The sequence below is a fragment of the Primulina tabacum genome, chromosome 2 (genome assembly GCF_025594145.1).
Source record: "Primulina tabacum isolate GXHZ01 chromosome 2, ASM2559414v2, whole genome shotgun sequence".
In the NCBI taxonomy this organism is placed as follows: Eukaryota; Viridiplantae; Streptophyta; class Magnoliopsida; order Lamiales; family Gesneriaceae; genus Primulina; species Primulina tabacum.
The window spans coordinates 6072912-6097240 of record NC_134551.1 but is presented as its reverse complement, the minus strand read 5'-3'; the positions used below and the strand labels follow the sequence as shown (position 1 = coordinate 6097240).

The 24329-nt window shown below is 38.7% G+C and overlaps 2 protein-coding genes across 3 annotated transcripts; one reads left to right on the top strand and one right to left on the bottom strand.

The window, feature by feature from the left end:
* Nucleotides 1-5132: 5132 nt before the first annotated feature.
* Nucleotides 5133-7910, top strand: LOC142537340 (squamosa promoter-binding-like protein 12). 2 transcript variants are annotated; one of them, XM_075642878.1, is made up of 4 exons: nt 5133-6083; nt 6236-6375; nt 6460-6687; nt 7353-7910. In XM_075642878.1, the coding sequence occupies exons 1-4, from the start codon at nt 5494-5496 to the stop codon at nt 7679-7681; spliced, it is 1287 nt and encodes a 428-aa protein (XP_075498993.1). In that variant the 5' UTR covers nt 5133-5493; the 3' UTR covers nt 7682-7910. The 2 variants fall into 2 exon arrangements, with proteins under 2 accessions (XP_075498993.1, XP_075498994.1); XM_075642879.1 differs by having other exon boundaries at nt 6463-6687; nt 7353-7908.
* Nucleotides 7911-18995: 11085 nt separating this feature from the next.
* Nucleotides 18996-23438, bottom strand: LOC142537427 (uncharacterized). The gene is made up of 4 exons (XM_075642946.1): nt 22749-23438; nt 20492-22690; nt 20142-20399; nt 18996-19700 (listed from the first exon to the last, which is right to left on the bottom strand). Exons 1-4 carry the CDS (start codon nt 23436-23438, stop codon nt 18996-18998), a joined length of 3852 nt encoding a protein of 1283 aa, XP_075499061.1.
* Nucleotides 23439-24329: the final 891 nt, after the last annotated feature.

The window sequence follows — 24329 nt, the reverse complement described above, 5'->3', positions numbered from 1 at the left end:
TCAAAGTCATTCTTGCATTAGCGGCAAGCCAAAATTGGCATCTTGCTCAATTAGATATCAACAATGCTTTCCTAAATGGTGATCTTTCCGAAGAGGTCTATATGGATCTCCCACTGGGATATAACTCTCATTTTCCAACCTACCACAATAGTCCAAAACTTGTTTGTCATTTACGCAAATCACTTTATGGGCTCCGTCAAGCATCAAGACAATGGTACACGAAATTTTCCGATGTGTTGCTGGAATCTGAATTTGTGCAATCCAAAGCTGACCACACATTGTTCACCAAAGGTTCAGGCCATAGTTTTATCGCCTTACTGGTTTATGTCGATGACATAATCATCGCAGGTCCCTCTCTTTCCATCATACAGCAGCTCAAATCTGATCTCCAAGGGAAGTTCAAACTTAGAGATTTGGGTGATCTCAAGTATTTCATCGGTCTCGAAATAGCTCGATCATCGAGTGGCATTTTCGTGTCTCAACAAAATTATGCACTTCAACTACTCGAAGACACGGGTTTCCTCGCTTGTAAACCTGCTAAAATGCCAATGGAACCACGTTCTCACATCACTTCTGCTGATGGTGAGCCTCTAGTTGATATCACTACATATCGCCGTCTAATCGGACGCCTTTTATATCTAACATTAACGAGACCTGATATTACATTTGCGGTCCATAAGCTCAGTCAATACGTGGCTACACCACATACTTCTCATTTGCATGCAATTCACCAACTCTTACGGTATATCAAATCCAATCCCGGTCAAGGATTACTCTTCTCGGCTTCATCACCAATTCAGCTCCGGGCTTTCTCAGATGCTGATTGGGCAGCATGCAAGGATACTAGAAAATCAGTAACTGGGTTCTGTGTATTCCTTGGTGATGCTCTTATATCGTGGAAAACAAAGAAGCATCTGACAGTCTCTAGATCATTAACTGAAGCCGAATATAGAGCCCTGGCCACCACCACCACCGAGATATTATGGCTCATATAACTCCTCAAGGATCTTCAGTTTGACATCAACACACCAGCTGTCATTTTTTGCGATAATCAGTCTGCCATTCATCTAGCCAATAATCCTATTTTCCATGAAAGAACCAAACATATCGAGATTGACTGCCATTTCATTCGAGATAAGATTAAGGAAGGCTTCATCAAACTATTACCGATCACTTCTCACTTGCAACTTGCAGACATGTTCACTAAGTCTCTTCCATCCTCCAATCTCTCCTCATTAATGTCCAAGATGTCTATCAAGAACATTTATAGTCCATCTTGAGGGGGGACTATTAGATATAACTAACTGACGTAGTTAGTTACAAGTATTTAGTAACCAAAATTATAACTAAGAAAGTGATTTGTAAACATTAATTCATTTCAGTTCCTATTCTTCTGATATATGAAATAAGAAAGATTCTTCTCTCTCGATAAACTTCCGCAATAACATCGAAAACGTGTTGATGGGGCTGAAGTGTTATATCAAGATTACTTCGTTGATAATCCCGTCTACAACGAGAAAGATTTTCAAAGGTGATTCTGAATAAAGAGATATCTGTTTTTAAGAATTGAGAAAAATTTACAAATCAATGTGTCTTATTTTGTCCAACAGATGAATGCAATCGATAGTCTTAGGTTGTCATCATTTCAGAAAGTTTCGATTGCGATCCAACTGCTTGCACATGATTTTCCAGGCGATAATGTTGACTATACTCGAGAATGGATGCATCAACCACGTTCGAATGCTTGAAAATATTTTACATGGGATGTATGACATATTTTCTGAGCAATATTTGAGACAACCAACACTCGTGTACGTTACTCGAAAAACTGCTGAAAATGATTAAATGTGATATCCCAATATGCTTGGAAGCATTGATTGCATGCATTAGCTTGGAAGAATTTTCCAACAGCATGTGCATGATAATATCAAAGTAGACTCCAAAATAAACTTTTAATCATATTACAAGCAGTTGCATGACATGCATATTTCAGCATATTAAGATGCAACAAGGACATCAACGTGCTGTAGAGATTTAATTTGTTCTTAAATCTTGCAGAAGGTGAAGCTCCCCCAATGCAGTTTGAGGTGAACGAGAATAAGTATAACATGAGTTACTGCTTCGCCGATGATATTTATCCATCTTGAGCTACTTTTGTAAAAAGCATCCTAAGTCCCTTTCGCAAAAAAAATAAAAATATTTTTACACGTTATCAAGAGTTTGTGAGAAATGATATTGAACTAGCCTTTGATATACTCTAAGCATGTTGACATATATTGAGAGGTTCATCTCACATGTGAAATCCAATTGATTTAGATTATATAATGAAAACTTGTATCATTCTCCATGACATAATTATTGAGGACGAAAAAGATGAAAAGTAGGAAGATAGTGATTTCCCAGCTCGAGACGATGAATAAATGCCCTAGATGTTGTCCTTTCAAGTGATCTTACCGTAGAATTCAATGCATTTCTGGAGTGACGTGTCCTCATTCTGAGCCAAGAATTGCACCACAGACTTCAAAAGAACTTGATCGAACATAGTTGGAATTTACATGATGATGCATAGTTGAATTATTTCATTTTTTTTAAATTATTTGTATTATAGATTTTTTAAATTATGTATATTTTTCTAATCATGTTTTAAAATTTAATTATATGTAATTGTATTTTTTAATTATGTACAATTGTGTTGTTTTCAATTTAATAGAAAGTTATTAAATGAAATTAAAAAAAATTAATATTTCGATATTATTTCTACAATATCATATCACCAATGTAGAAATATGGGATGACATTATCAATACCGACATAAAATTCGATCTCACCAACTTGCTCACGCTATGAAGATGCTCTTACAGATACCACATAATACAAATAAATACTTCTGTCCTTGATTTTTCACCAGCCACCCGGTTAAAGACTGGGACCCCCATTTGCATTGATCTATTTTCTACAAAATTTAAAATTTCCAGATATTTTAATCATAAATTTAATCGAAAGATACGAACAGTAGATTTTTTTTTGTTTTTACAAGATTCAGAACATTATTGGGGAGGGGTTGAAAAGACATGACATGTAAGATATTAGTTACGCTTCTACCACTGATTAGCGACATTATTGTGAATTATGAAGCTGTATACCATTTTCTTATATACTCATCTATTTCTACCATATAAAATTGACATATAATACATATATTATGATCTTAAAACGTATATAAATACTCGTGCGTCCACGAAAGCATTGTACCTGTCGGAGGTAGATTATGCAACTGTAAATATGTTGTCATGAACATATAGACTCTTGAATCGTTCAAGTTTTACGAGTGAATAAACTTATAAATCATTATATTTATCGATAATATATATAATATATATATATTATACATTTTTATCATGTCATCTCAAAAGCCAAATGACCATCTTTGTCGAGTCCGAGTGGAAATTGAATTAAGGCAACAGGCCCGGCCCTAGTTTATAAAAATTTTAGACATAAGAGTGTGGTTATAAATGCTGCAATTATGTTGTTGTGAGGACCGAATATTTTTGTTAACCAACCTTGTAATTAATCTTTTCAAAGAAATTAGGACATTGGATTCTTGAATTAAATGAGAAACATATTGTAAATCCTTGCATTAGAAATTTTATACATTGGAAATCTTTGGTATCAAGTTAATAATATTTACACCAAGGCATGCATATTTTCGAAAATTGAAAAGGGAATTTACAAAATTGGAAAACCATAGAAAGTAGAGGAATCTCAGTGCCTAGTAAATGTTATGCATGTGATAAGAATGATGTTATGCAAGTTATGTGATTTTCGAAATTATGCATGTCGTTATATTATGCTCGATACGGCCCCACTTGCTGAGTATTTCTCAAAATACTCACCCACTTTCAACCTTTTCCCAGATAAACCCGAGGAAGAACTCGATGAAGAGAAGTCGGACCAATTTTGGGGCTGGTGAAATTCAAGATTTTAGCTTAAGTTACAATTATTATTATTATTCAGTTTTTAACGCTTTCACACTACTATTTCATTTAGGTTGTAAAGACAATGGTTATTTCGTTTGAATTATGATAAATAAACTGGTTTTGGTTTATATTATGCCACGAGACTGGTTGTTTTTCGATTGTGTGATTGTTAAATAACGCCGGTGTCAACCCTGAGTTTCGGACACATTTGTGGTTTAACAGAAGAGTACGTTTGAGTTCGGACTACGAGGTAGGAGGAGGCTTCTTGTTCCTCAACCACATTTCCCATCACATGTCATGTATTTTATAAGAACATGAATGCTGATCGAAATAAAGCCCGATAACTGAACAATCGGTATTAACTCAATAAGATATAAAGTGAGATTCAATGCAATTTAAACTTTGATCTGTCGGCACTCACGGTAGAAAACTCTAAGGCCATAAAAAAAAAGGAAAAAGAACAGTTGAAACAAAAGATTTACATGGGGTTGCATCCCCTTATGATGATGCATGTGGCGAGTGTATTTTTGACTAGGCAAATAAAGAAAGTAGAAAGAAATCACATGGGAGGAGTCTGACAGGTTGAATTCTATGTGTGTTCCCAATCAATGGACAGGGATATCAAACTGCCGGTGAACTGAAGGGCTAAAATCAGGGAGGTAAATGAATCAAATCGTTTGTTAGTTATTCGAAGCTCGATTCGATAAAAGCTCGTTTGATGAGGCTCGTTAAGATAAACGAACCAAGTTCAAGCTCTACAATATTCGGTTCGTTAGCTCGTGAACATGTTCGTTAGTAAATTCATAAGTAATATCTTAGATGAAAAACAATAATTTTGATATTTAATTTATTGATTTAACACATTAATTATGAAGTATATAAAAAAATCTATTAAATTTATTTATTATAATAAATTGACAAATTTTAATAAGAATATTATATTTTTTTCTAAATGTATAATTTATCTTTTAATGAATTTAATGAATATTTAAATGTACAATTCATATTTATTGAGCTCGTTGGTTCGATAAAAGCTTGAATAAGCTCGTGAGCCATGAATATATTTGTTAAATAAAGCTCGACTCGGCTCGATTATAAACAAGTCAAGCTCAAACATTTAATAGCCATGGTTTTTATTCAAAAACACATCTCGTTTCTAAATCAAAACCTTGGTGGTACGTAGTATGTTTTTCGATGAGGGAGCACTAATCCTGTTCACCACCTATCTTGTACGCTGCCCCCTACAGGTGGATTCTTGATGTAGGATAAAAAAAAACCATTTATTGATCCTTATGTATATCTCTGGGCACGTACTCTTTAGTCGAGCATTTAAACTTATTCGGTTTCATCCGTTTTGCTCGGTGCATTATTCTACGGTGTTAGTTGTGCTTAAAGACTCCTACCTAGAATTCAAGAGCTGCTGCAGTCTTTACAGTCACAATTCAATGCGTTTTTTGATTGGGAATCATCACCTTCAAGAGGGAAATGCTTGGATTTTCGGAGGGCTGTTTCAGTAATGGAAAGGGATTCAGAAAGTTCAAAGGGGTGGGAGAGGGAAAATTTAGATCTGCAGAGTGAGAAGTCTGATGAAATCCCAGAAAAATATGGTCACTCCGCATGCCCATCAGGCTGTAATTTATGTTCATACGGTGATGAATTAGGAATCTGCTCGTTTTCGATGCCTCCCGCGTCTGAATCCGCCGCTGTCCATTCTGCAGATGGTTACTGGAAGTTTAGTTCTTCGCCTCAGCACAGCAGGAAGATATATGGTACTGTTTCAGATTGTTCTGAGGCCTCTGTCTTCTCTAGTGAGCTAATGCATATTGGTTTAAATCTTGGAAAACCGAAAGAGTACAGGGATAACTTTTTTCCTATGAGCGCTAAAAGTTTGGTTTCTACAATTCCTGCATCGGGTACCGTCCCGAAAAGATCGAGAGCCTATTACCCAAACTTGCAGAATCCTTTCTGTCAAGTTGATGGGTGTAATCTTGACTTGACCTCAGCAAAAGATTACCATCGCCGCCATAGAATCTGCGAAAGCCATTCCAAATGCCCGTCAATAACCGTTTCGGGGAGCGAACGACGTTTTTGTCAACAATGCAGCAGGCAAGTGTATGATAAATATAGCAGTAGCGTTTGGAAATAAAAAAAATATGTTAAAAAAAAGTTTATACTTTCAAGATTACTAGACGTCGTTGATCTGAATTTCTTGATCGATATTTGATTTCTGAAGGTCACTGTTTCAATGTCTTTCTAAGGTTACATGACTTGTCTGTATTTGATGACAAGAAGAGGAGTTGTCGGAGGCGACTCTCAGACCATAATGCAAGAAGGCGAAGGCTGCCACCAGAGTCTACTAAGCTCAGTTCGCCTGGAGTACTATCTACTGCATCATATGGTGTTATTTCAACCCTTTCAAACTCATCTTCCTCAGTTCATATTCCTTGAATCCTCAACATAAATCGTTTTTCGTTGAAATTAGCAGATCAGAGGCCACATAATGTTTTAGTGGACAGGCTTTCAGCCCCAGTTTTGAATCAAACATGGGAAAATACTAGCATTTCCCTGGCAGCTCCCTCAAAATTTGGTGGACTCGAAGGGACAATATGCTTTTCAGATGACAAGATTCATGATTCTGTTCCCAGTCTGCAAATTGACCAAGAGATGCTACCCGGCATCCAGATTCCAAGTCCTCAGAATCTTAATCAGTGTATGTCGTCAAATTCTCCTCGTCTATTCACAGTTTGAATACTACTTATGTTTGTAATTCTGTGACACCAAATAGAGCATCCCCTTTGAGCCGCAATCATGATTCTGTTCCCTCTCCTCCTTTGTACGGCTACATCTCTTTAACATAAAAAAACAATGAAACATGAGCACCATTCTAGAATTTTCGCAAACCTAATGTGAGATGCCTAAAATTGCCTTCATAAGTTGGGACTCGAACCTGCTTTTCTTCGTTACAATCTATAACATTATGTTATCCATATATATTATTGACACGGATCCATCTTTCGTAAGTCGCTCCTAGTACGATAACAAGGATATATGTTGTCGAGCCTAACTTACAAGACCAAACCGTAATCAGGGACTACCATACTGTACTATCCTTCCACCATATCCTGTTAACTGGATGTGGCTCTTGCACTATATCAGTCATCTCTCGAGAAACCATAGCCCAAAATGACCTAATATTTTAATTTGTAATTGGAGAATCTATGCCTGTTAGTTGGCCATAAATACTGCTCTGATCTAATGAAGTTCTACTCACTGGGGAAATACTTTCTCCAAGAATTCGAGCAAATGGAAGATTGTCCAAATCATGGTTTCTGCTACATCCAATGTCGTGACTTAATATAAACTTAACTGTCACAGGTTTGAATGTATCTCCGGCTAATCCTCAGGCAACACCCGATCTTCTGATCGTTCACTCTCTTCTGTCGTCTAATCCTTGGGTATTAAACGAAGCCATTCCCACTCCAACAGCGTATACTACGAATGCAAATGGTCATTATAATCCAGAAAGCCAGTTAGATCCACATCACTGGGCGGCGGCAGCTCTGCTTCAATCGAGCAACTACATTTCAACGGAACAAGGCCGGATTCTTGTTCCCGATCCAGGCACACCCCTGTTGCAAGAATTTCAATTGTTGAGGGCCGATTATGAATCTGATTGCAATTACTCCAACCAAAGAGACTCGTGATTCCATTCGTAACCCGTTTCAACTGGAAGAGTAGTTGATATAATCTAGGTTTCTCTCTTTTCAAATTGTTCTTCCCACCTTGTATTCGCCTCTGTTTTTTGAACATGTATTCGTTTTATATATATTTCTTTATTTTGCCAACAATTTCACGTAACCCAGCTCATGGAGAATTTAGAACTTAGGTTTAATTCTATCTGTATTTCGATATCTTTAATTTTTTAGCATACATTATATATTATTTCATTCATCTCAAATATCACAAAAACCATTGGGCGGTCGTATCACGAGTCAACTTTGTGAAACGGAGCTTCGATCATACCCAAATAAAAAATATTATTTTTTATGATAAATATATTAGTTTTAAGATTTTGATGTTTCTATCTTTTGGTATTCCGTATAATTTTGATCTATTCATTGATTATTATTATAAATTTATTTATTCATTCATTGAAAAAGATGGCAAATATTTGAGTATACCGTTGATTGCATGTGGACGAGAGTCGAAGGGGTGTTTATTAGTTGTCTGCTGGAGTTGTTTTATGGTTTTTTCGGGAGGTGCAGTGACAATGAATTTTGTATGGATCTGTTTTCAATTACTGATGTCGTTCATTTTTTGTAGGGTGTATTCTTGTATCTCACAAAACTTTGTTGATGTAGAAAATATTTTATTTATTTATGTATTGTGCTTATGACAGAGGAACCAATAATCGATGTCCTCTTATGAGCATGAAGTAAACTTTTGACTTTTTAATGCAATATCCTACACTTCACGTTAAATGATAAACAGATTGTGCAATAGTCTCGTTCAAGAAAATATTTGTAGGACAATCAATTTCATGATTATTTGGCACAAACTTGTCTGTTTTACTAACTCGGATGACCCTAGAGTCCATAAAAAACAATAATCTTTTGTTGTTGCGTGCTTCTCTTTAATCAAAGACCCCTTGGCTTTCGGGTTGACGTGTGCCCTCTCATCCTAAGTATGATGCCACTACATCCACTATCAAAATGGGTTGTGAAATCTGCATCAATTTTTATAATGTTTTATTTCGATGTTTCATGCAAACTAATTGTAGTAATTCATATAAATTAGCGAATAAATTAAATGTAAATTCCTTGAACAATTTAAAAAAACAAATTTATTGTTGTCCATGGATTTGGTAAACAAAAACAATACAACAATCTGACTCACTATTTAACAGGATTTTCTTTTCAACAATGAGGAAATCTTGACCGGAGAAATTATACTATCTGCAATAACAAAAAAAATATTTAATCTTTCACCAATTTTTTTAGTATAAATTAAATAGATGAAATACAAATTGTTATAATATGATTATAAAAAATAACATTAATGACTTTATATCTGTAAATAATCAAGTAATAAAGCTATTCTTACCATTATTATAAATAAAACTCATATTTGAAATACAATCTGCTGCTGTTTTTCTATGATATACAAATGATATTATCTTATAAAATCATGATTTAAAAAATAGTATTGAAACATACAACTTAATTTAACAATGTTTTTTTATTGATGGAAAAAAAAACTATCTTCATTTAACGTTGATTCAGAATTACATGAAATCCTTGGATTTTCATGTTTTTCATCTAATATGTTTACGCCAAAAAACGAGTCAATGATAAATGAATTATTAATCTTCAAATTACTAGGACACTCATCAATGGATCTCTCAACTTGGACCTCATTAGTTTTCACACGTGGTTTCTTACTAGTTAATTTAAAATATTTCAATTATTTATTATTATTTTTCACATGAACACACTGAAATTCAATTTTTATGAACGTGGTGTGATATTCACAAACATTTAGCTTTTAGGAGGAGCTCCAATATGAAATGGAATAAATGAGGAAATATTTTGATGAACAAGTTTATATTTCTCCTCGCCATATAACTATTGTTTCCCTTTCACATGTACCATCGATTCCCTCATAGGCTAGCATTGAAGTGTCTCTACCGCCCTTTTTGTTTTGATATTTGGGGAGGGGTTTTATACGAGTCTCAAACTCGAGATCTTGTCTTACCTGAGCAAGATATACGTAACTTTTACCCCTCTACTAATTTTGATGACGAATCCATGAAGCACAATATGCAATATCCATCTATTGCATCTTTAGCAGAGATAGGGGCGGAGTCACATGCTCCTTTACCCGGGTGTATATGTAACATTTAATTTTTATATATAAATATACTAAGTTGGATATAAATTTTCTTGTGTGCAAGAGCCCACTAATGCCTCAACATAGATATATCTATGAAATCTTTGGGAAGCTCTTCTTCTCTGCCACCTCCTTGGTATTTTCTTCCCCAGCCATGGACATGTAAAAAATTAAGAGCAGAATTGGCAACTATGGAGGATTGATTATATGCACAATGCGGGGAATGTAACACTCAAGTTTTGTACTCAAGTTTTATCGGATGAAATGGTCAAATAAAAATGCAAATTATGCTACAAGATCAATGTTCTTTACATATTGTGTTGGTATCAATGAGACGATCTAACATATATAGATCTGTGAGATATTTTTAACCAATCCATATTAAGAAAGAAAAATAATATTTTTGACATAAAAATTAATATTTTTTTATGAGATAGGTCGAGTATGAGTCCTGTCTTTGTGGGACGGTAGCTTATGTGTTTTTGTGTTACATTATTTAGCTCTAACCCATACAATTTTGTTAATGACGATCCTCTATAAAAATTGATTCTCAGTTGTTACCATGTTTAATTTTTTTGCTTTTAATTTATATTTTATCTATTAAAATTTTATTTATACTTTATTTAATATAACTAAATAATTCTTAAATTTTTATATTTCATAATTATATAAAAAATCATATTAAATATCATAACTAAACCAAAAAATTTGAATTAAAATAAATAAAATATATGTTCATGTATTATGTTACTCACACAACATATGTGTTCGTCGACGGTTAAAATTATACATATTAACCCATTACTTATGAACTAGTATTTAATTAATTTTAATTCAATAAAACCTCACACACACATTGTTATTAATTTAAGGCAAAAACTTATGTGAGACGGTCTCACATGTCGTATTTTACAAAACGGATATCTTATTTGGGTCATCCATGAAAAATTATTATTTTTTATATTACTGGTATTATTTTTATTATTAATATCGATAAGATTGACCAACTTACATATGAAATTCGTGTGACAGTCTAGCACGTTCTCCTAATCTAAAAGAGTAAAAGACTAATACCCATTGGTGTCCGTTAATTTTCAAACCCTCCCGCGAAGACTTTGTTTTGCATTCCAAGATTCCCCGCTACTCCAAGAACACCAATTCTTTGGGAGTAATTGGGATTTTTCACAAGCGTATGCATGATTTCAGTTCAGCTCTTTGTATTGGGTATCTGTTTGGACAAGTCTGAAATTTCTCGACTATTTTACTTCTTTTGATACGATCAGACTTTAATCGGTTACTTTTGATTGGTCTTATGGAAGATTCTAATCAACAGAGCCTCGATCGATTCACCCCCTTTCATACCCCGGTTTGTTCTTTTACATACATCGATTGTACGTGCGTATTTTATGTTCTGTGTGTGTGTTCACAATCAAGAATCGATATGTGTTAGTCTACTCTTGAATGTGATTGAGAATAGGGTTGTAGTTGAATGTTTATGGCGGAAGATTTTCTTTCTTGCAAGGACATATGAGTGAATTGGTTAACTTTTTGAACGAAATTAACAGTCCTGGAAATTAAGGATAACTTTTCTTTTCTTCTTCTTGTTTTTTAGAATCGAGCACTTAAATTTGTGAGAATTCTGATTGTTTGAAGCCTTATTCATGTTTGCATGGGTGGATTTCTTCATCATGGTTCAGTTACCTGCGTACGCAAGAATGCTCATCCCATGGCTCCATTTGATTGATTCAGTTTTCTGATTTTTGTACTTCTTGAAGTTAATAAAATGGCACTTGTCACCCCGTATCAATTTATGCAATGACTGTTTTACCGATTTATTTTAATTGGAAGGGATTTCTGAAAGTTATTTCCTTAGTTTCATACTTCCAATTTGCTTGTTTGCTCTCACCTCATCATATAATGCATATTAGAACTACGGAGTCTTCTGCCTCATTGTTGGTCAATATATCCATTAGTCGACAGCAAATTACTCGGTCTTTACTAATACATGTGCATATAATTAACAAGTCTTGTAAATTTTCCATTTCTTTATTTGTAAGTTGTGTTCTGCCTTGGTAGATGCAGATAATGGAGCTATTGAGATACATAACATGACTGAACATGTGTTCTACTTCAAATTATTATGTACTTGGTTTTTGTTCCTTCAGAGTTCTACATTATAATTTGGTAGAGTTTTTACTCCATGAGTCCATCTCTTTGAATTTCTATGTATGTCAGTCAAGTTTGCCAGTCTATGAAACGGTGTCTTCTACTAGTCCTTTCCCTGATGAAGCAATCTAAGGTGCTTTAAGAAACAACCAGGATATGCTTTCAACTACTGAAATAAGTGGAGGTCAGTCCTCTAACGCTCATCATCTCTTTGGTCAATGTTGTCAGTATTATCGTGTTCAGGCATGGAAAGATCCACTACTAGGATAGTCAGCCATGGTTCATGAAAGATATCAATTTATATTCAATTTAATTATTTCTGGCAACGATCCTCACTGATCTCCCATCGACATTAAGTTTGCTGAGACTCTCTTTTATTTATCAAGATAATTGTCTATTGATTGTGCATGTAATGTCACTTTTTTTAGTTATGCAAAGCTTAATTACGGTTACCCACCTTGAGTATTCAGCATTTGAAATCATCTGTTGATAATTTTTTAGGTTAGAAATACATATTTCAAGAATGAATGCTTAATATCAGGGCTCAAACAATCTGGTCAAGGCTTCAAGCCTGGCCAATAGCCAAATAATGAACCTGACCTGATTGAAACAGGATTTGAAACTGGATATTTGGTTCCTAAGACTGACTGTTACTCTTATATGACCTCGGGTTACACGGGTCTAGTTGATACCCCTAATTAGCAGTCTTGATGAATAGGAAGGTTGTGAATATTGTTGAAAAGACCTTGACGTGTCAATATAACGAGTTAAGTTCAAGAATAATGTGAGGAAAATGAGTATTCACGCTTTCATTCTTTAGAATTCATTACTCATGGACGGTTGCAAGAAATATGATGAACTACACAAAGAAACTAATTAATCATGAAAAGGGAACTAAATCACCTAAAGAAGGAAGGAATACAACCGAGAGAAACATTGACAGTATAGTAGAAGCTAAGATTACAACAAATTTGGTATATGTAGTCCTTAACTCTCTGCAACAGGATCATATATTTATTCCACACCACCTCTTTAATAAAACTTGTTTGTATGGAATACAAATCTACGCTCTCCCACCTTTGCAAAATAATTTATGTACAAAATAATATTCTTAAATAATTATTTGGATTTCTAATCATACAATGGGAATGACCTGAGTCAACAATTGAAGACCCATACCGGTTTTTTGAGGTACCTCAATAGGCTTGCGCATGGTTCTGGAACTGGTGATTGTGGTTCCAATGGTAGGTGGAACTTGAATTAAACCATCTTTAGATAGTTCGGTTCTGTTCCAAACATTTCTGGTTCAATTCAATTTTAATCAAATTTGACTGCCTCAAATTGTAACAGCCAAGGAAAACAATAGCGGAGAAACTTAAGAGGTGATCAAACTATCAACGTCAATGTGTTCAATTATTCAGAACTTGCAATAAAAAAATTTCTGTCTTTCTTTTTTACTTGGAATTACCAAAAAAAAAAAAGAGGTTGGGCATAGTTTATGCTTGTGGCAAGGTACACAATGTAAAGACATCGCATATTCTAAGATATTTTTAGTTATGATGATTTCTAATAGTTTATAACAAACCAATCTAAAATGATTTGATAAATTTGTTATGGTAGTGGGAGAAGATAGGTGGCTTCAATCATTTTACAGGACTTATCATTCACCTTTTTTTTTATCATGGAAAGAGGAGTATGAGTAATTTTTCAACCATAAACCTTCTTCCTTATATTATAGATAAATCAAGTATTTCGAGTTCTATAAATTAAATGCTGGGTAAATTGTTGTGATTCCATATGGTTTTCTATTTCCAGTAATTGAAGCTACACTTTGATTCTTTGTTTCGGTTACAGTTTTAGATATCAAATCAAAACCAAAAATGCTTTAAGTTTTGTTTTTCTGAGACTGTTTTAGTTTCAATTCATGGTTCAAGCCATATCATGGCAAGTGTATATCTAAGTATCGGTGAACTTAGCTTTCTGTGCAATTAGACCTGTTCCAAAACCAAAGCAGACAGATGCTAGGATTGTAATTGGTTGATTTGTGTTAGCAACTTTTGGAAACCATCAAATTGTTCCTTATTGAAAGGGATGCCCTTGCCCATGGGGTTTATAATCTGCTAGTTTTCCATGCAATCTTTATCATTTGCCTGTTGTATGACAACCATAGGAATGTTCACATGTGAGTCTTTCTTTTTTTGATTGGTTTTCATTGGAATTTGATGCATGTGCTTGCACTGTCTTGGTTTTCACTTGTTGCTTTGTCCTCCATGCATTAGTTTCTCCTACTCTCATGACAAGGAATCAGAAGTAGATTCTTGAAGTGGTGGCATAGGCTATCCTCCAGCTATACGACCTTGCACTAGATTGTGACCGAGTCTAAACTCATCAAAGCTTGTACATGAGCTTCTTCTCAAAGAGTTCTTGTAATTTAATCCATCATTCGAATTTTCCCACTCATAAATCTCTAATTAATCGAATTGTTTTCTTTGAATGGTTGGCCGGTTGAGCTATTAGGTCACACCAAGGTGTCCTTGACAAAAACCATTAAGTATCCCGAACCTCCTTCTGTGACAAATGCAATACTTTTTTCTTTGAAAATTTATTAGTTGCATCCATGCAATACTGTTTTCTTTGAAAATTTATTAGTTGCATTCCATATCTCTTTCACTAGGAACATGAATTTATCACCATTCCTTCCTGTCATCAAATTGATTAACCATGTTGTGCTTGGCAGTCCTGGATTTGAATTTGAGGTCCCCCTCTGAAGACTTGATCTTGCTTCCCTTTTCCTTGTAGATCAAAGTCGATTGATACCTCTGAACATAGTATATGGCCTGAAAGCTTATGAATGGTCAAGGGTGAATAGTGTATAATTTTTGAAATTGCCATGATTTGAGAGTTTTTCAGGGACAACAGTGGTACCTGAAGAAACAGGAGGTGTTGGTCAGTGTTAGCCACCGGATTGTTTTTTTGAAAAGAGACTTGGAGTATTTTGAGAGCAACCAGTTTTTACACTTTTATCATTTTAATAGAGGATTACCATCATCAATAAAGTACGCAATGAAACTAATTATCAACAAAGAAGGAAACTAAATCAACAGAAGAAAAAGAATCTGTTCAAGAGACGAGAGTTATCGGAATGATAAGTGATGTAACCCGGGCGAAACGGACGAGTCGGGTCAGGAACTCTGCCGGGTAAACTATCAAGATATTGAAGGAAATAGGAGTTAGACGCTGGACTTGGATTGTAACTTCTCGAGCTCCTTAAAGGATCTGTGAACAAGAAAATAACCACGTGAATGGGCGCCGGAGGGGAGTCCGGCGTGGCCACTCCGATGCTTAAGTCAGCAGGGTACTCAAGCAATAAAACCAATGTAGCCAAGTGATGGCTGTGATGATTGGTGTGTAGTAAATGAGATTATTAAATGTGAATTAATGTTGACGCAGTCTAGAGAAATCTTAGGCTAATTGTTAGAATAATTGCAATAGTTTAGGTCTAGAGAAATCTTAGGCTAGAATAATTGCAATAGTTTAGGTCTAGAGAAATCTTAGGCTAATTGTTAGAGTGATTGCAATATTTTAGGATGTGATTAATTAGTTTTATTCTTTCCTTTTTTATCTCTTGTAACCTACAATATAAATAGATAAGTCTGTATTTACGCTTCCGCATGTTTCTATTTCTTTTGAGTTGTAAAGACAGTGAACTTTTGGGAAATTTATGATAATAAACTGGTTTCGATTTATGATGTACTACGAGGCTAGTTGTTTTTCGATCGTGTGGTTGTTAAACAACGCCGGTGTCATAACCCGGTCTCGGGGCGTGACATTTAAGTCTCATTGTGATCATACATTGTTCTATCATCGGGTCAAGGATAAGATTGCTATTCTTATTGTATATGTTGATGATATTATAATCACCGGGAATGACGTGGCTGAAATAGAGCGAATTAAGAAGAAATTGGCCACTTCTTTTGAAATGAAAGACCTCGGTCACTTGAGATACTTTCTCGGAATGGAGGTAGCTAGAAGCAAGGCTGGAATCTGTGTTTCACAGCGACAGTACGTCATTAACTTACTCAATGATACCGGATTGATGGGTTGTAGACCGGCCGATACCCCCATGGATCCTAACATCAAACTCGAGGCCAAACTAGATGATACACCTGTCGACAGGGGGAGATTTCAACGGTTAGTCGGCAGATTGATATACCTCTCGCACACCCGGCCGGATATTTCCTTCCCCGTGAGTTGCATTAGTCAATTTATGCACTCACCATACCAATGTCATCTTGATGCTGCAATCAGGATATTACGGTACTTAAAGGGCACTCCGGACCGTGGTCTCATGTTCAGAAAGCAAGAAAAGAGGTGTGTTGAAGTCTTTGTTGATGCCGATTGGGCTGGATGCCCAAATGATCGACGCTCCACGTCTGGGTATTGCTCCTTTGTCTTTGGAAATCTGGTTACTTGGCGCAGCAAGAAGCAATCAGTTGTTGCACGAAGTAGCGCGGAGGCAGAACTTCGATCAGCGGCTCTTGGAATTTGTGAAGCTCTTTGGATCAAACTGTTATTGGAAGAACTGAAAATAGAGAAAAAGAGCCCTATGCTTATCCTATGCGACAACAAAGCTGCCATAGCTATTACTCACAACCCGGTTCACCATGATCGTACCAAACACGTTGAAATTGATCGGCATTTCATAAAGGAGAAGATTGATAAGGGGATACTTGAAGTGTCCTATATTCCTACGTCGCAACAAACTGCTGATATCTTAACAAAGGCTTTGTTCAAGCCTATGTTCGAAAGACTGATTGACAAGCTTGGGATGTACAACATTTACCATCCAGCTTGAGGGGGAGTGTTGACGCAGTCTAGAGAAATCTTAGGCTAATTGTTAGAATAATTGCAATAGTTTAGGTCTAGAGAAATCTTAGGCTAGAATAATTGCAATAGTTTAGGTCTAGAGAAATCTTAGGCTAATTGTTAGAGTGATTGCAATATTTTAGGATGTGATTAATTAGTTTTATTCTTTCCTTTTTTATCTCTTGTAACCTACAATATAAATAGATAAGTCTGTATCTTAATTTTTTTTTATGAATGAATCAAAAATTATCATCTCATGTTCTAGTGCTTTTAATTAATATCTGAAAGATAGTAAATGCAAGTAAAGAACCTGATATTTATAGTAGATGATACAATGATGACCTCGTTTTTCGTGTGAGAGCATTAATTATAATAGGGTGGCTGATTATACCCTATTGTTCTGACATGTCAAATCGCACACTTGTCACATCCAGGCCACTTGATTTATTGGCCACTTGTAATAATGTCAGAGATAAATCGGCTATAAACACTATTTATCGGCGGCATTAAATACTTCACTCATATCGAAGTGGTCAGGGTGAGGTATTCCTCGGGATTCCTTATAAGAACATAAGTGTATAACTTCTCAGGGAGGTTATGTTTCGGGTGCTCTCGTGGCCTGGCCTCTGATTGACCGGCCCTTCCGTGGGTTCTTCCAGCCATCCTCTCGTTATCCCGGGTAATTTCATGACTCGAGTGCCGATCCATCCGATTACTTTATTGGTATGGTCAGAACCTTTTATTCTCCTGACCCGGGCGCTAACCGTGGATATTATCCATGACCCGGGAAGTCCCAGGGTTTATCTATGACCCGGGATATCTCGGGGCATCATCACTCATTCCTTAATTAGTCGGGCTAGAGTCCACTCGCTGTCCCGATTAGTCTCGTGTGCCCGGTCGGGAAAATTGTTTGCTTACTCGCTTATTATTATTTTTTTTAGGCTGATCGTAGTATATGGACACGTGGATTATAGCTGACACAGGCCGTAGGATTTGTCAGAGACTCTTCTTTGTTAATGAGATCTCTTCATCGCATTTGATAACGGCTTCCCCGATATTCCCCGCATTATCTCAAACTTTGTATTAACTCTGAATTTCATCAATCATTAACCGATAATTTTCTTTTTCCAAAACAAAAACCCGCGGGACCGATACAACATTAATCTTTACTAAGATCGATAGGCGACCAAGGTACGGGTTTCTGGACTTGACAGATAACCGGGGTACGGGTCCCTGGGCCAGGGTATAGGTCCCTGGACTTGAAAGTATAACCGGGGTACGGGTCCAACGGGCCAGGGTACGGGTCCCTGGATTTGAAAGTATAACCGGGGTACGGGTCCACCGGGCCAGGGTACGGGTCCCTGGATTTTAAAGTATAACCGGGGTACGGGTCCACCGGGCCAGGGTACGGGTTTCTGGACTTGGCATATAACCGGGGTACGGGTCCCTGGGCCAGGGTATAGGTCCCTGGACTTGAAAGTATAACCGGGGTACGGGTCCACCGGGCCAGGGTACGGGTGCCTGGATTTGAAAGTATAACCGGGGTACGGGTCCACCGGGCCAGGGTACGGGTCCACCGGGCCAGGGTACGGGTCCCTGGACTTGAAAGTATAACCGGGGTACGGGTCCATCGGGCCAGGGTACGGGTCCCTGGATTTGAAAGTATAACCGGGGTACGGGTCCACCGGGCCAGGGTACGGGTCCCTGGGCTTTGAAATATTTGAACGCTTTCTCGAACAATCTTTTTATTTGATTTAGAAATCAGTAGATACAAGTATTTTCTACACATAATATCTCTTTAAATGAAAAGCATTCCATGGCCTTTTGAGAGTTTGTCCCAGAGAATCTTCAAGATAATAAGCTGCACCAGAACTGACTCTTTGAATTATTTTGAAGGGTCCTTCCCATTTTGCTTCCAATTTCCCTACATCGCCTACCGGTTTCACCTTTTTCATGACCAAATCCCCTATCTGAAAGTTTCGCGCCCGAACATTCTTATTATAGGATTTCATTACCCGGCTACGATAAGCTTCCATTCGAATGCTAGCTCTGTCTCGCCTTTCTTCAACCAGATCAAGTTCAATGGCCCGGGACTGATCATTGTGATTCGAGTTGTGCCCGGGCCATGGGGAAGGGGCCCACTATATCTAGACCCCATTGATCAAAAGGGCATGAGGCGGAGATTGGTTGCATACTTGCAGTTGGGCGATGGTGAAAATTGGAATGGTGTTGGCAACCCTGGCATTTTTGGACTAGTCTGGCGGCATCTTGATCCATCCGGGGACACCAAAATCCTGCTAATAGGGCTTTCCGAGACAGGGCCATCCCTCCCAAGTGTTCTCCACAGCATCCTTCATGAATTTCCCGGAGGATGTACTCTACTTCACTTTCTGAGACACATTTCAATAGAGGACCCAGGTATGATCGTCTGTAAAGAGTGTTGTTCAATAGAGTGAACCTGGGTGCTTGCTTCTTTATCTTTAAAGCCTGAACTCGGTCAATCGGAAGCTTGGCATGGACTATGTATTCAATCAGGGGAGTCATCCATGAAGTTATTTGGGTAGGTGATGCCTCATCAACAGATAGTACCAATCGGGTAAAACACATTATTTCCCGGGTACTTACTTTGGACATAGAAGCGGCTAACTTAGCCAGACTATCAGCTTCCCCATTCTCTCCCCGGGGGATTTGTTCAATGCTCCAGTCGGTAAAAGTGGCAGCTCGGGCTGTTATGAGTTTCAAGTATTTGAGCATTTTTTCATCTTTGGCCTCGTAAGCACCCTTAATTTGTTGTGCCACTAACTGAGAATCAGAGTAAATAATTACTCGGGAGGCTCCAACTTCTTGGGTGGCTTGTAATCCTGACAAAACAGCTTCATATTCAGCTTCGTTATTTGTAATCCGGGAATCGATTCTCAGGGCCTATTTTATCTTTTCTCCGAATGGGGCGACTGTGACCACTCCAACTCCGCATCCGGATAGATTTGAAGCGCCATCAACGAAGACTCTCCATACTTCCTCCTCTGTCGGTTGGATCATTTCTATCAAGAAGTCTGTCAGAGCCTGAGCTTTGATAGCGGCCCGGGGTTGATACTCAATGTCGTATTCCCCCAGCTCTATTGTTCATTTGACCATTCTTCCTGAGACTTCCGAATGTGTCATTATTCTTCCGAGTGGAGAATTGGTGAGGACCACTATCGGATGAGACAAAAAGTATGGCCTCAATTTTCGGGCAGTCATTACCAGGGCTAGAGCTATTTTTTCCACTTCACTATACTTCAACTCTGCTCCTCGGAGGGCGTGACTAACATAATACACGGGCCTCTGATCTGTCCCTTCTTTCTTGATGAGAACAGAACTGACAGCATGTTCAGTGGCAGACAAATAAATCCACAGCTTTTCCCCCGGCTCCGGCTTTACCAGAACAGATAACTCGGATAAGTATTTTTTCAAGTCTTGGAAAGCCTGTTCGCACCCTTCATTCCAACCAAACTTCTGGGCCTTTATGAGGACTTGAAAAAAAGATAGCTCCGGTGAGCAGATCGAGAGATGAATCGGGACAAAGCAGCAATCCTCCCGGTCAATTTCTGTACATCCCGAGTAGATTGAGGGGAGGGCATGTCAATCACAGCTTTTATCTTTTCCAGGTTGACTTCAATTCCTCTGTCTGTAACCATGAAACCCAGAAACTTTCCACTCTTGACCCCGAACACACATTTGGCCGGGTTGAGCTTAATCTCATACTTTTCCAACGTGGCAAAAGTCTCTGTCAAATCATCAATAAAACAAGACATTTCTCGAGTCTTAATCAAGATATCATCCACATATACCTCGATATTCCTGCCTATCTGCTTTTGGAAGACTTGACTCATTAGGCGTTGGTATGTGTCCCCGGCATTCTTTAATCCAAATGGCATGACCACATAGCAAAAGGTGCCCCCAGAAGTGACGAAGCTGGCCTTATCTTGATCTTCTCGGGCCATGGGGCGTTGGTGATAACCCTGATATGCATCCATGAAACTTAGTAACTCAAAGCCGGAAGTTGAATCCACCAATTGATCGATTCGAGGAAGTGGGTAACAATCTTTCGGGCAAGCTTTGTTCAGATCCCGGAAATCTACACACATCCTCCACTTCCCTGTGGCTTTAGGAACAAGGACCACATTAGAGAGCCATGTGGGAAATTGGACTTCCCTGATGTGGCCGGCTCCCAACATTTCCTTCACCTGCTCTTCTATGATTTTGTCTTTTTCGGGCCCGAAGTGCCTTTTCTTCTGTTTTATAGGTCGGGATCCAGGGATGATGTTTAATTTGTGCTCGGCTACTTTGGGTGATATTCCCACAAGTTCTTGTTGGGACCATGCAAAAATAGAGATATTAGCTCTTAAACAGGCTAGGAGTTTTACCCGGGTGGAGTCTTCCAGGTCTCGGGCCACTCGAATACTTTTTCCTGGTTTTATTTCGACCACCTCTTGCTCGTCCTCTGCAACAAAATTTACTTCATTCCCTTCTACCTCCTTTGCTCCCTGAGCCACTTTCTTTCCCATGTCCTCCCTTCTCGCCCTTTTCTGATCTACTCGGATTGTTTCACCATAGCATTTCCGGGAGGAGGGTTGGTCTCCCTTAACCTCTCCCACCTGCCCTCGTATCGGGAACTTGATCTTCTGGTGATAAGTGGAGGCTACAGCTCTCATCTCGTTCATAGCTGGCCTTCCAAGGATTATGTTATACGAAGATGGGGCATCTACTATGGTGAAAACTGTCATAACTGTCTTCCTCAAATCTCCACTTCCAAGTGTTAGGGGTAGAGTGATTTTCCCTTCAGGGTATACAGCATGACCGGCAAAGCCGAACAGAGCAGTCGCAACTACTTCCAGCGGATATTCATGTAAATCCATCTGGACCAGGGCTTCCTTGAAAATAACATTAACAGAACTCCCATTATCCACAAAAACTCTCAACACGTCATAATTAGCGACCCGGGCCTGAATGACCAGAGCATCATTATGAGGTAGGCTGACTCCTCTGAGGTCTTCCGGGCCAAAACTAATAACCGGCTCACTTCGATCCCTCCCATCAACTTCTAAGCACACTCTTCTACCCCTTGCTTTCCTGGCTCGGTTGGAATCACCATCAGTAGATCCTCCCGAAATCATTTTGATCACTCCCCGGATAGGGAGAAGGTCTTTTCGTTCCACTTGTCTGCTTTTTTCTTCCCGAGAATTCCCTTCTGTTCTCCTGCTTCCACTGGGGATGTCAGCCGATCTCCTAGGAACATTCGGTCCAGGTCGTCGCGATACCCAGGGCGGCGACCTGGGCTCCTCCCGAGTAGGGCGAGATTCCGGCTCAGTATGCTTCTTAAATCCCTTCCTTAGGGATCGGCATTCATTCGTGTTGTGGGAGCACTCTTTATGTAGGGTGCAATATCCGACCTTCTCTGGTCGGACCGGCCGGACTCTGAGATTAGGGAGTGGGGCCACATCCGAGCTGCACTCTTGAACCTCCATACCCCGGGCATTTCTCAGGGGAACATGAGAAAGATGCCCGGAACCATTCCTCTTGTTACTTCTTTCCTCAGGCCTGACAGCCCGGTCTCCCCTTGCTCTCTTCAATGCTTCTCTCTTCTGGTGCTGGGCTTCTTCCATATTGATGTACTTTTCTGCTCGGGACAAAAGATCTTCGAAATCTCCGGGCAGTTTTTTGGTGAGGGAGCGGAAGAAATCCCCTTCTAGCAATCCTTGCGTGAAAGCAGTAGTTTTCGTCTTCGGGCGCGCAAGCAGGCACGTCTGAGGCTACTCGGTTGAATCTTTTGATATAAGCTCTTAGAGTTTCCTCCGGGCGCTGCTTTACCTCGAATAGGCTAAAGGCGGTTCTTTTATATTTCTTGCTACTGCTAAACTGATGTAAGAACACCTTCTGAAAATCTTCGAAAGAAAGAATACTCTGAGGAGCTAAACCCTCGAACCACCTTTGAGCCGAGTCAATCAGAGTGGTTAGAAACACTTTGCATTTAATTTGGTCCCCATAACAATGCAACATAGCCATGTTTTCGAAACGAGCGAGGTGCTCTTCGGGGTCAGAACTCCCATCGTAGTCCTTGATTTTTGCCGACTTGAAATGCCCGGGTAATGGTTCCCGAACAATGATGTCAGAAAATGGGCAACCTTTTGCAACTGGAGCGTTGCCTTTAGAACCAACATGCCCCTCTAACACTTTCACTTTTTTCCTCAATTCTTCCAATTCTTCCGCAACAGTGGGAGACTTAGAACCCGCACTTGATTCCCCCTCCTCTTCCCTTCTCTCTTCCCTTCGCGGCTGTTCACGTTGTTGCTCGGGATGACTGGCATGGTGAGAAGTGGCCTTCTTTGCCGTGGCCATCTTAACAGCATCAGTTATAATCTTCTGTAACTCCTCGGGGGTTAAATGAATGGTAGGCTGAGGACCATTAGGGGGAGGACCACCAGCACCAGAGATACGAGTGTTGTTTTCTCCCTGAACTCGGGAAGTGTCTTGATTTGCTGTTCTTCTGGTAGGAGCCATATCAACGTCTTAGAACTCAGAATTTCCCACAGACGGCGCCAATGACGTAACCCGGGCGAAACGGACGAGTCGGGTCAGGAACTCTGCCGGGTAAACTATCAAGATATTGAAGGAAATAGGAGTTAGACGCTGGACTTGGATTGTAACTTCTCGAGCTCCTTGAAGGATCTGTGAACAAGAAAATAACCACGTGAATGGGCGCCGGAGGGGAGTCCGGCGTGGCCACTCCGATGCTTAAGTCAGCAGGGTACTCAAGCAATAAAACCAATGTAGCCAAGTGATGGCTGTGATGATTGGTGTGTAGTAAATGAGATTATTAAATGTGAATTAATATCTGAAAGATAGTAAATGCAAGTAAAGAACCTGATATTTATAGTAGATGATACAATGATGACCTCGTTTTTCGTGTGAGAGCATTAATTATAATAGGGTGGCTGATTATACCCTATTGTTCTGACATGTCAAATCGCACACTTGTCACATCCAGGCCACTTGATTTATTGGCCACTTGTAATAATGTCAGAGATAAATCGGCTATAAACACTGTTTATCGGCGGCATTAAATACTTCACTCATATCGAAGTGGTCAGGGTGAGGTATTCCTCGGGATTCCTTATAAGAACATAAGTGTATAACTTCTCAGGGAGGTTATGTTTCGGGTGCTCTCGTGGCCTGGCCTCTGATTGACCGGCCCTTCCGTGGGTTCTTCCAGCCATCCTCTCGTTGTCCCGGGTAATTTCATGACTCGGGTGCCGATCCATCCGATTACTTTATTGGTATGGTCAGAACCTTTTATTCTCCTGACCCGGGCACTAACCATGGATATTATCCATGACCCGGGAAGTCCCAGAGTTTATCTATGACCCGAGATATCTCGGGGCATCATCAATA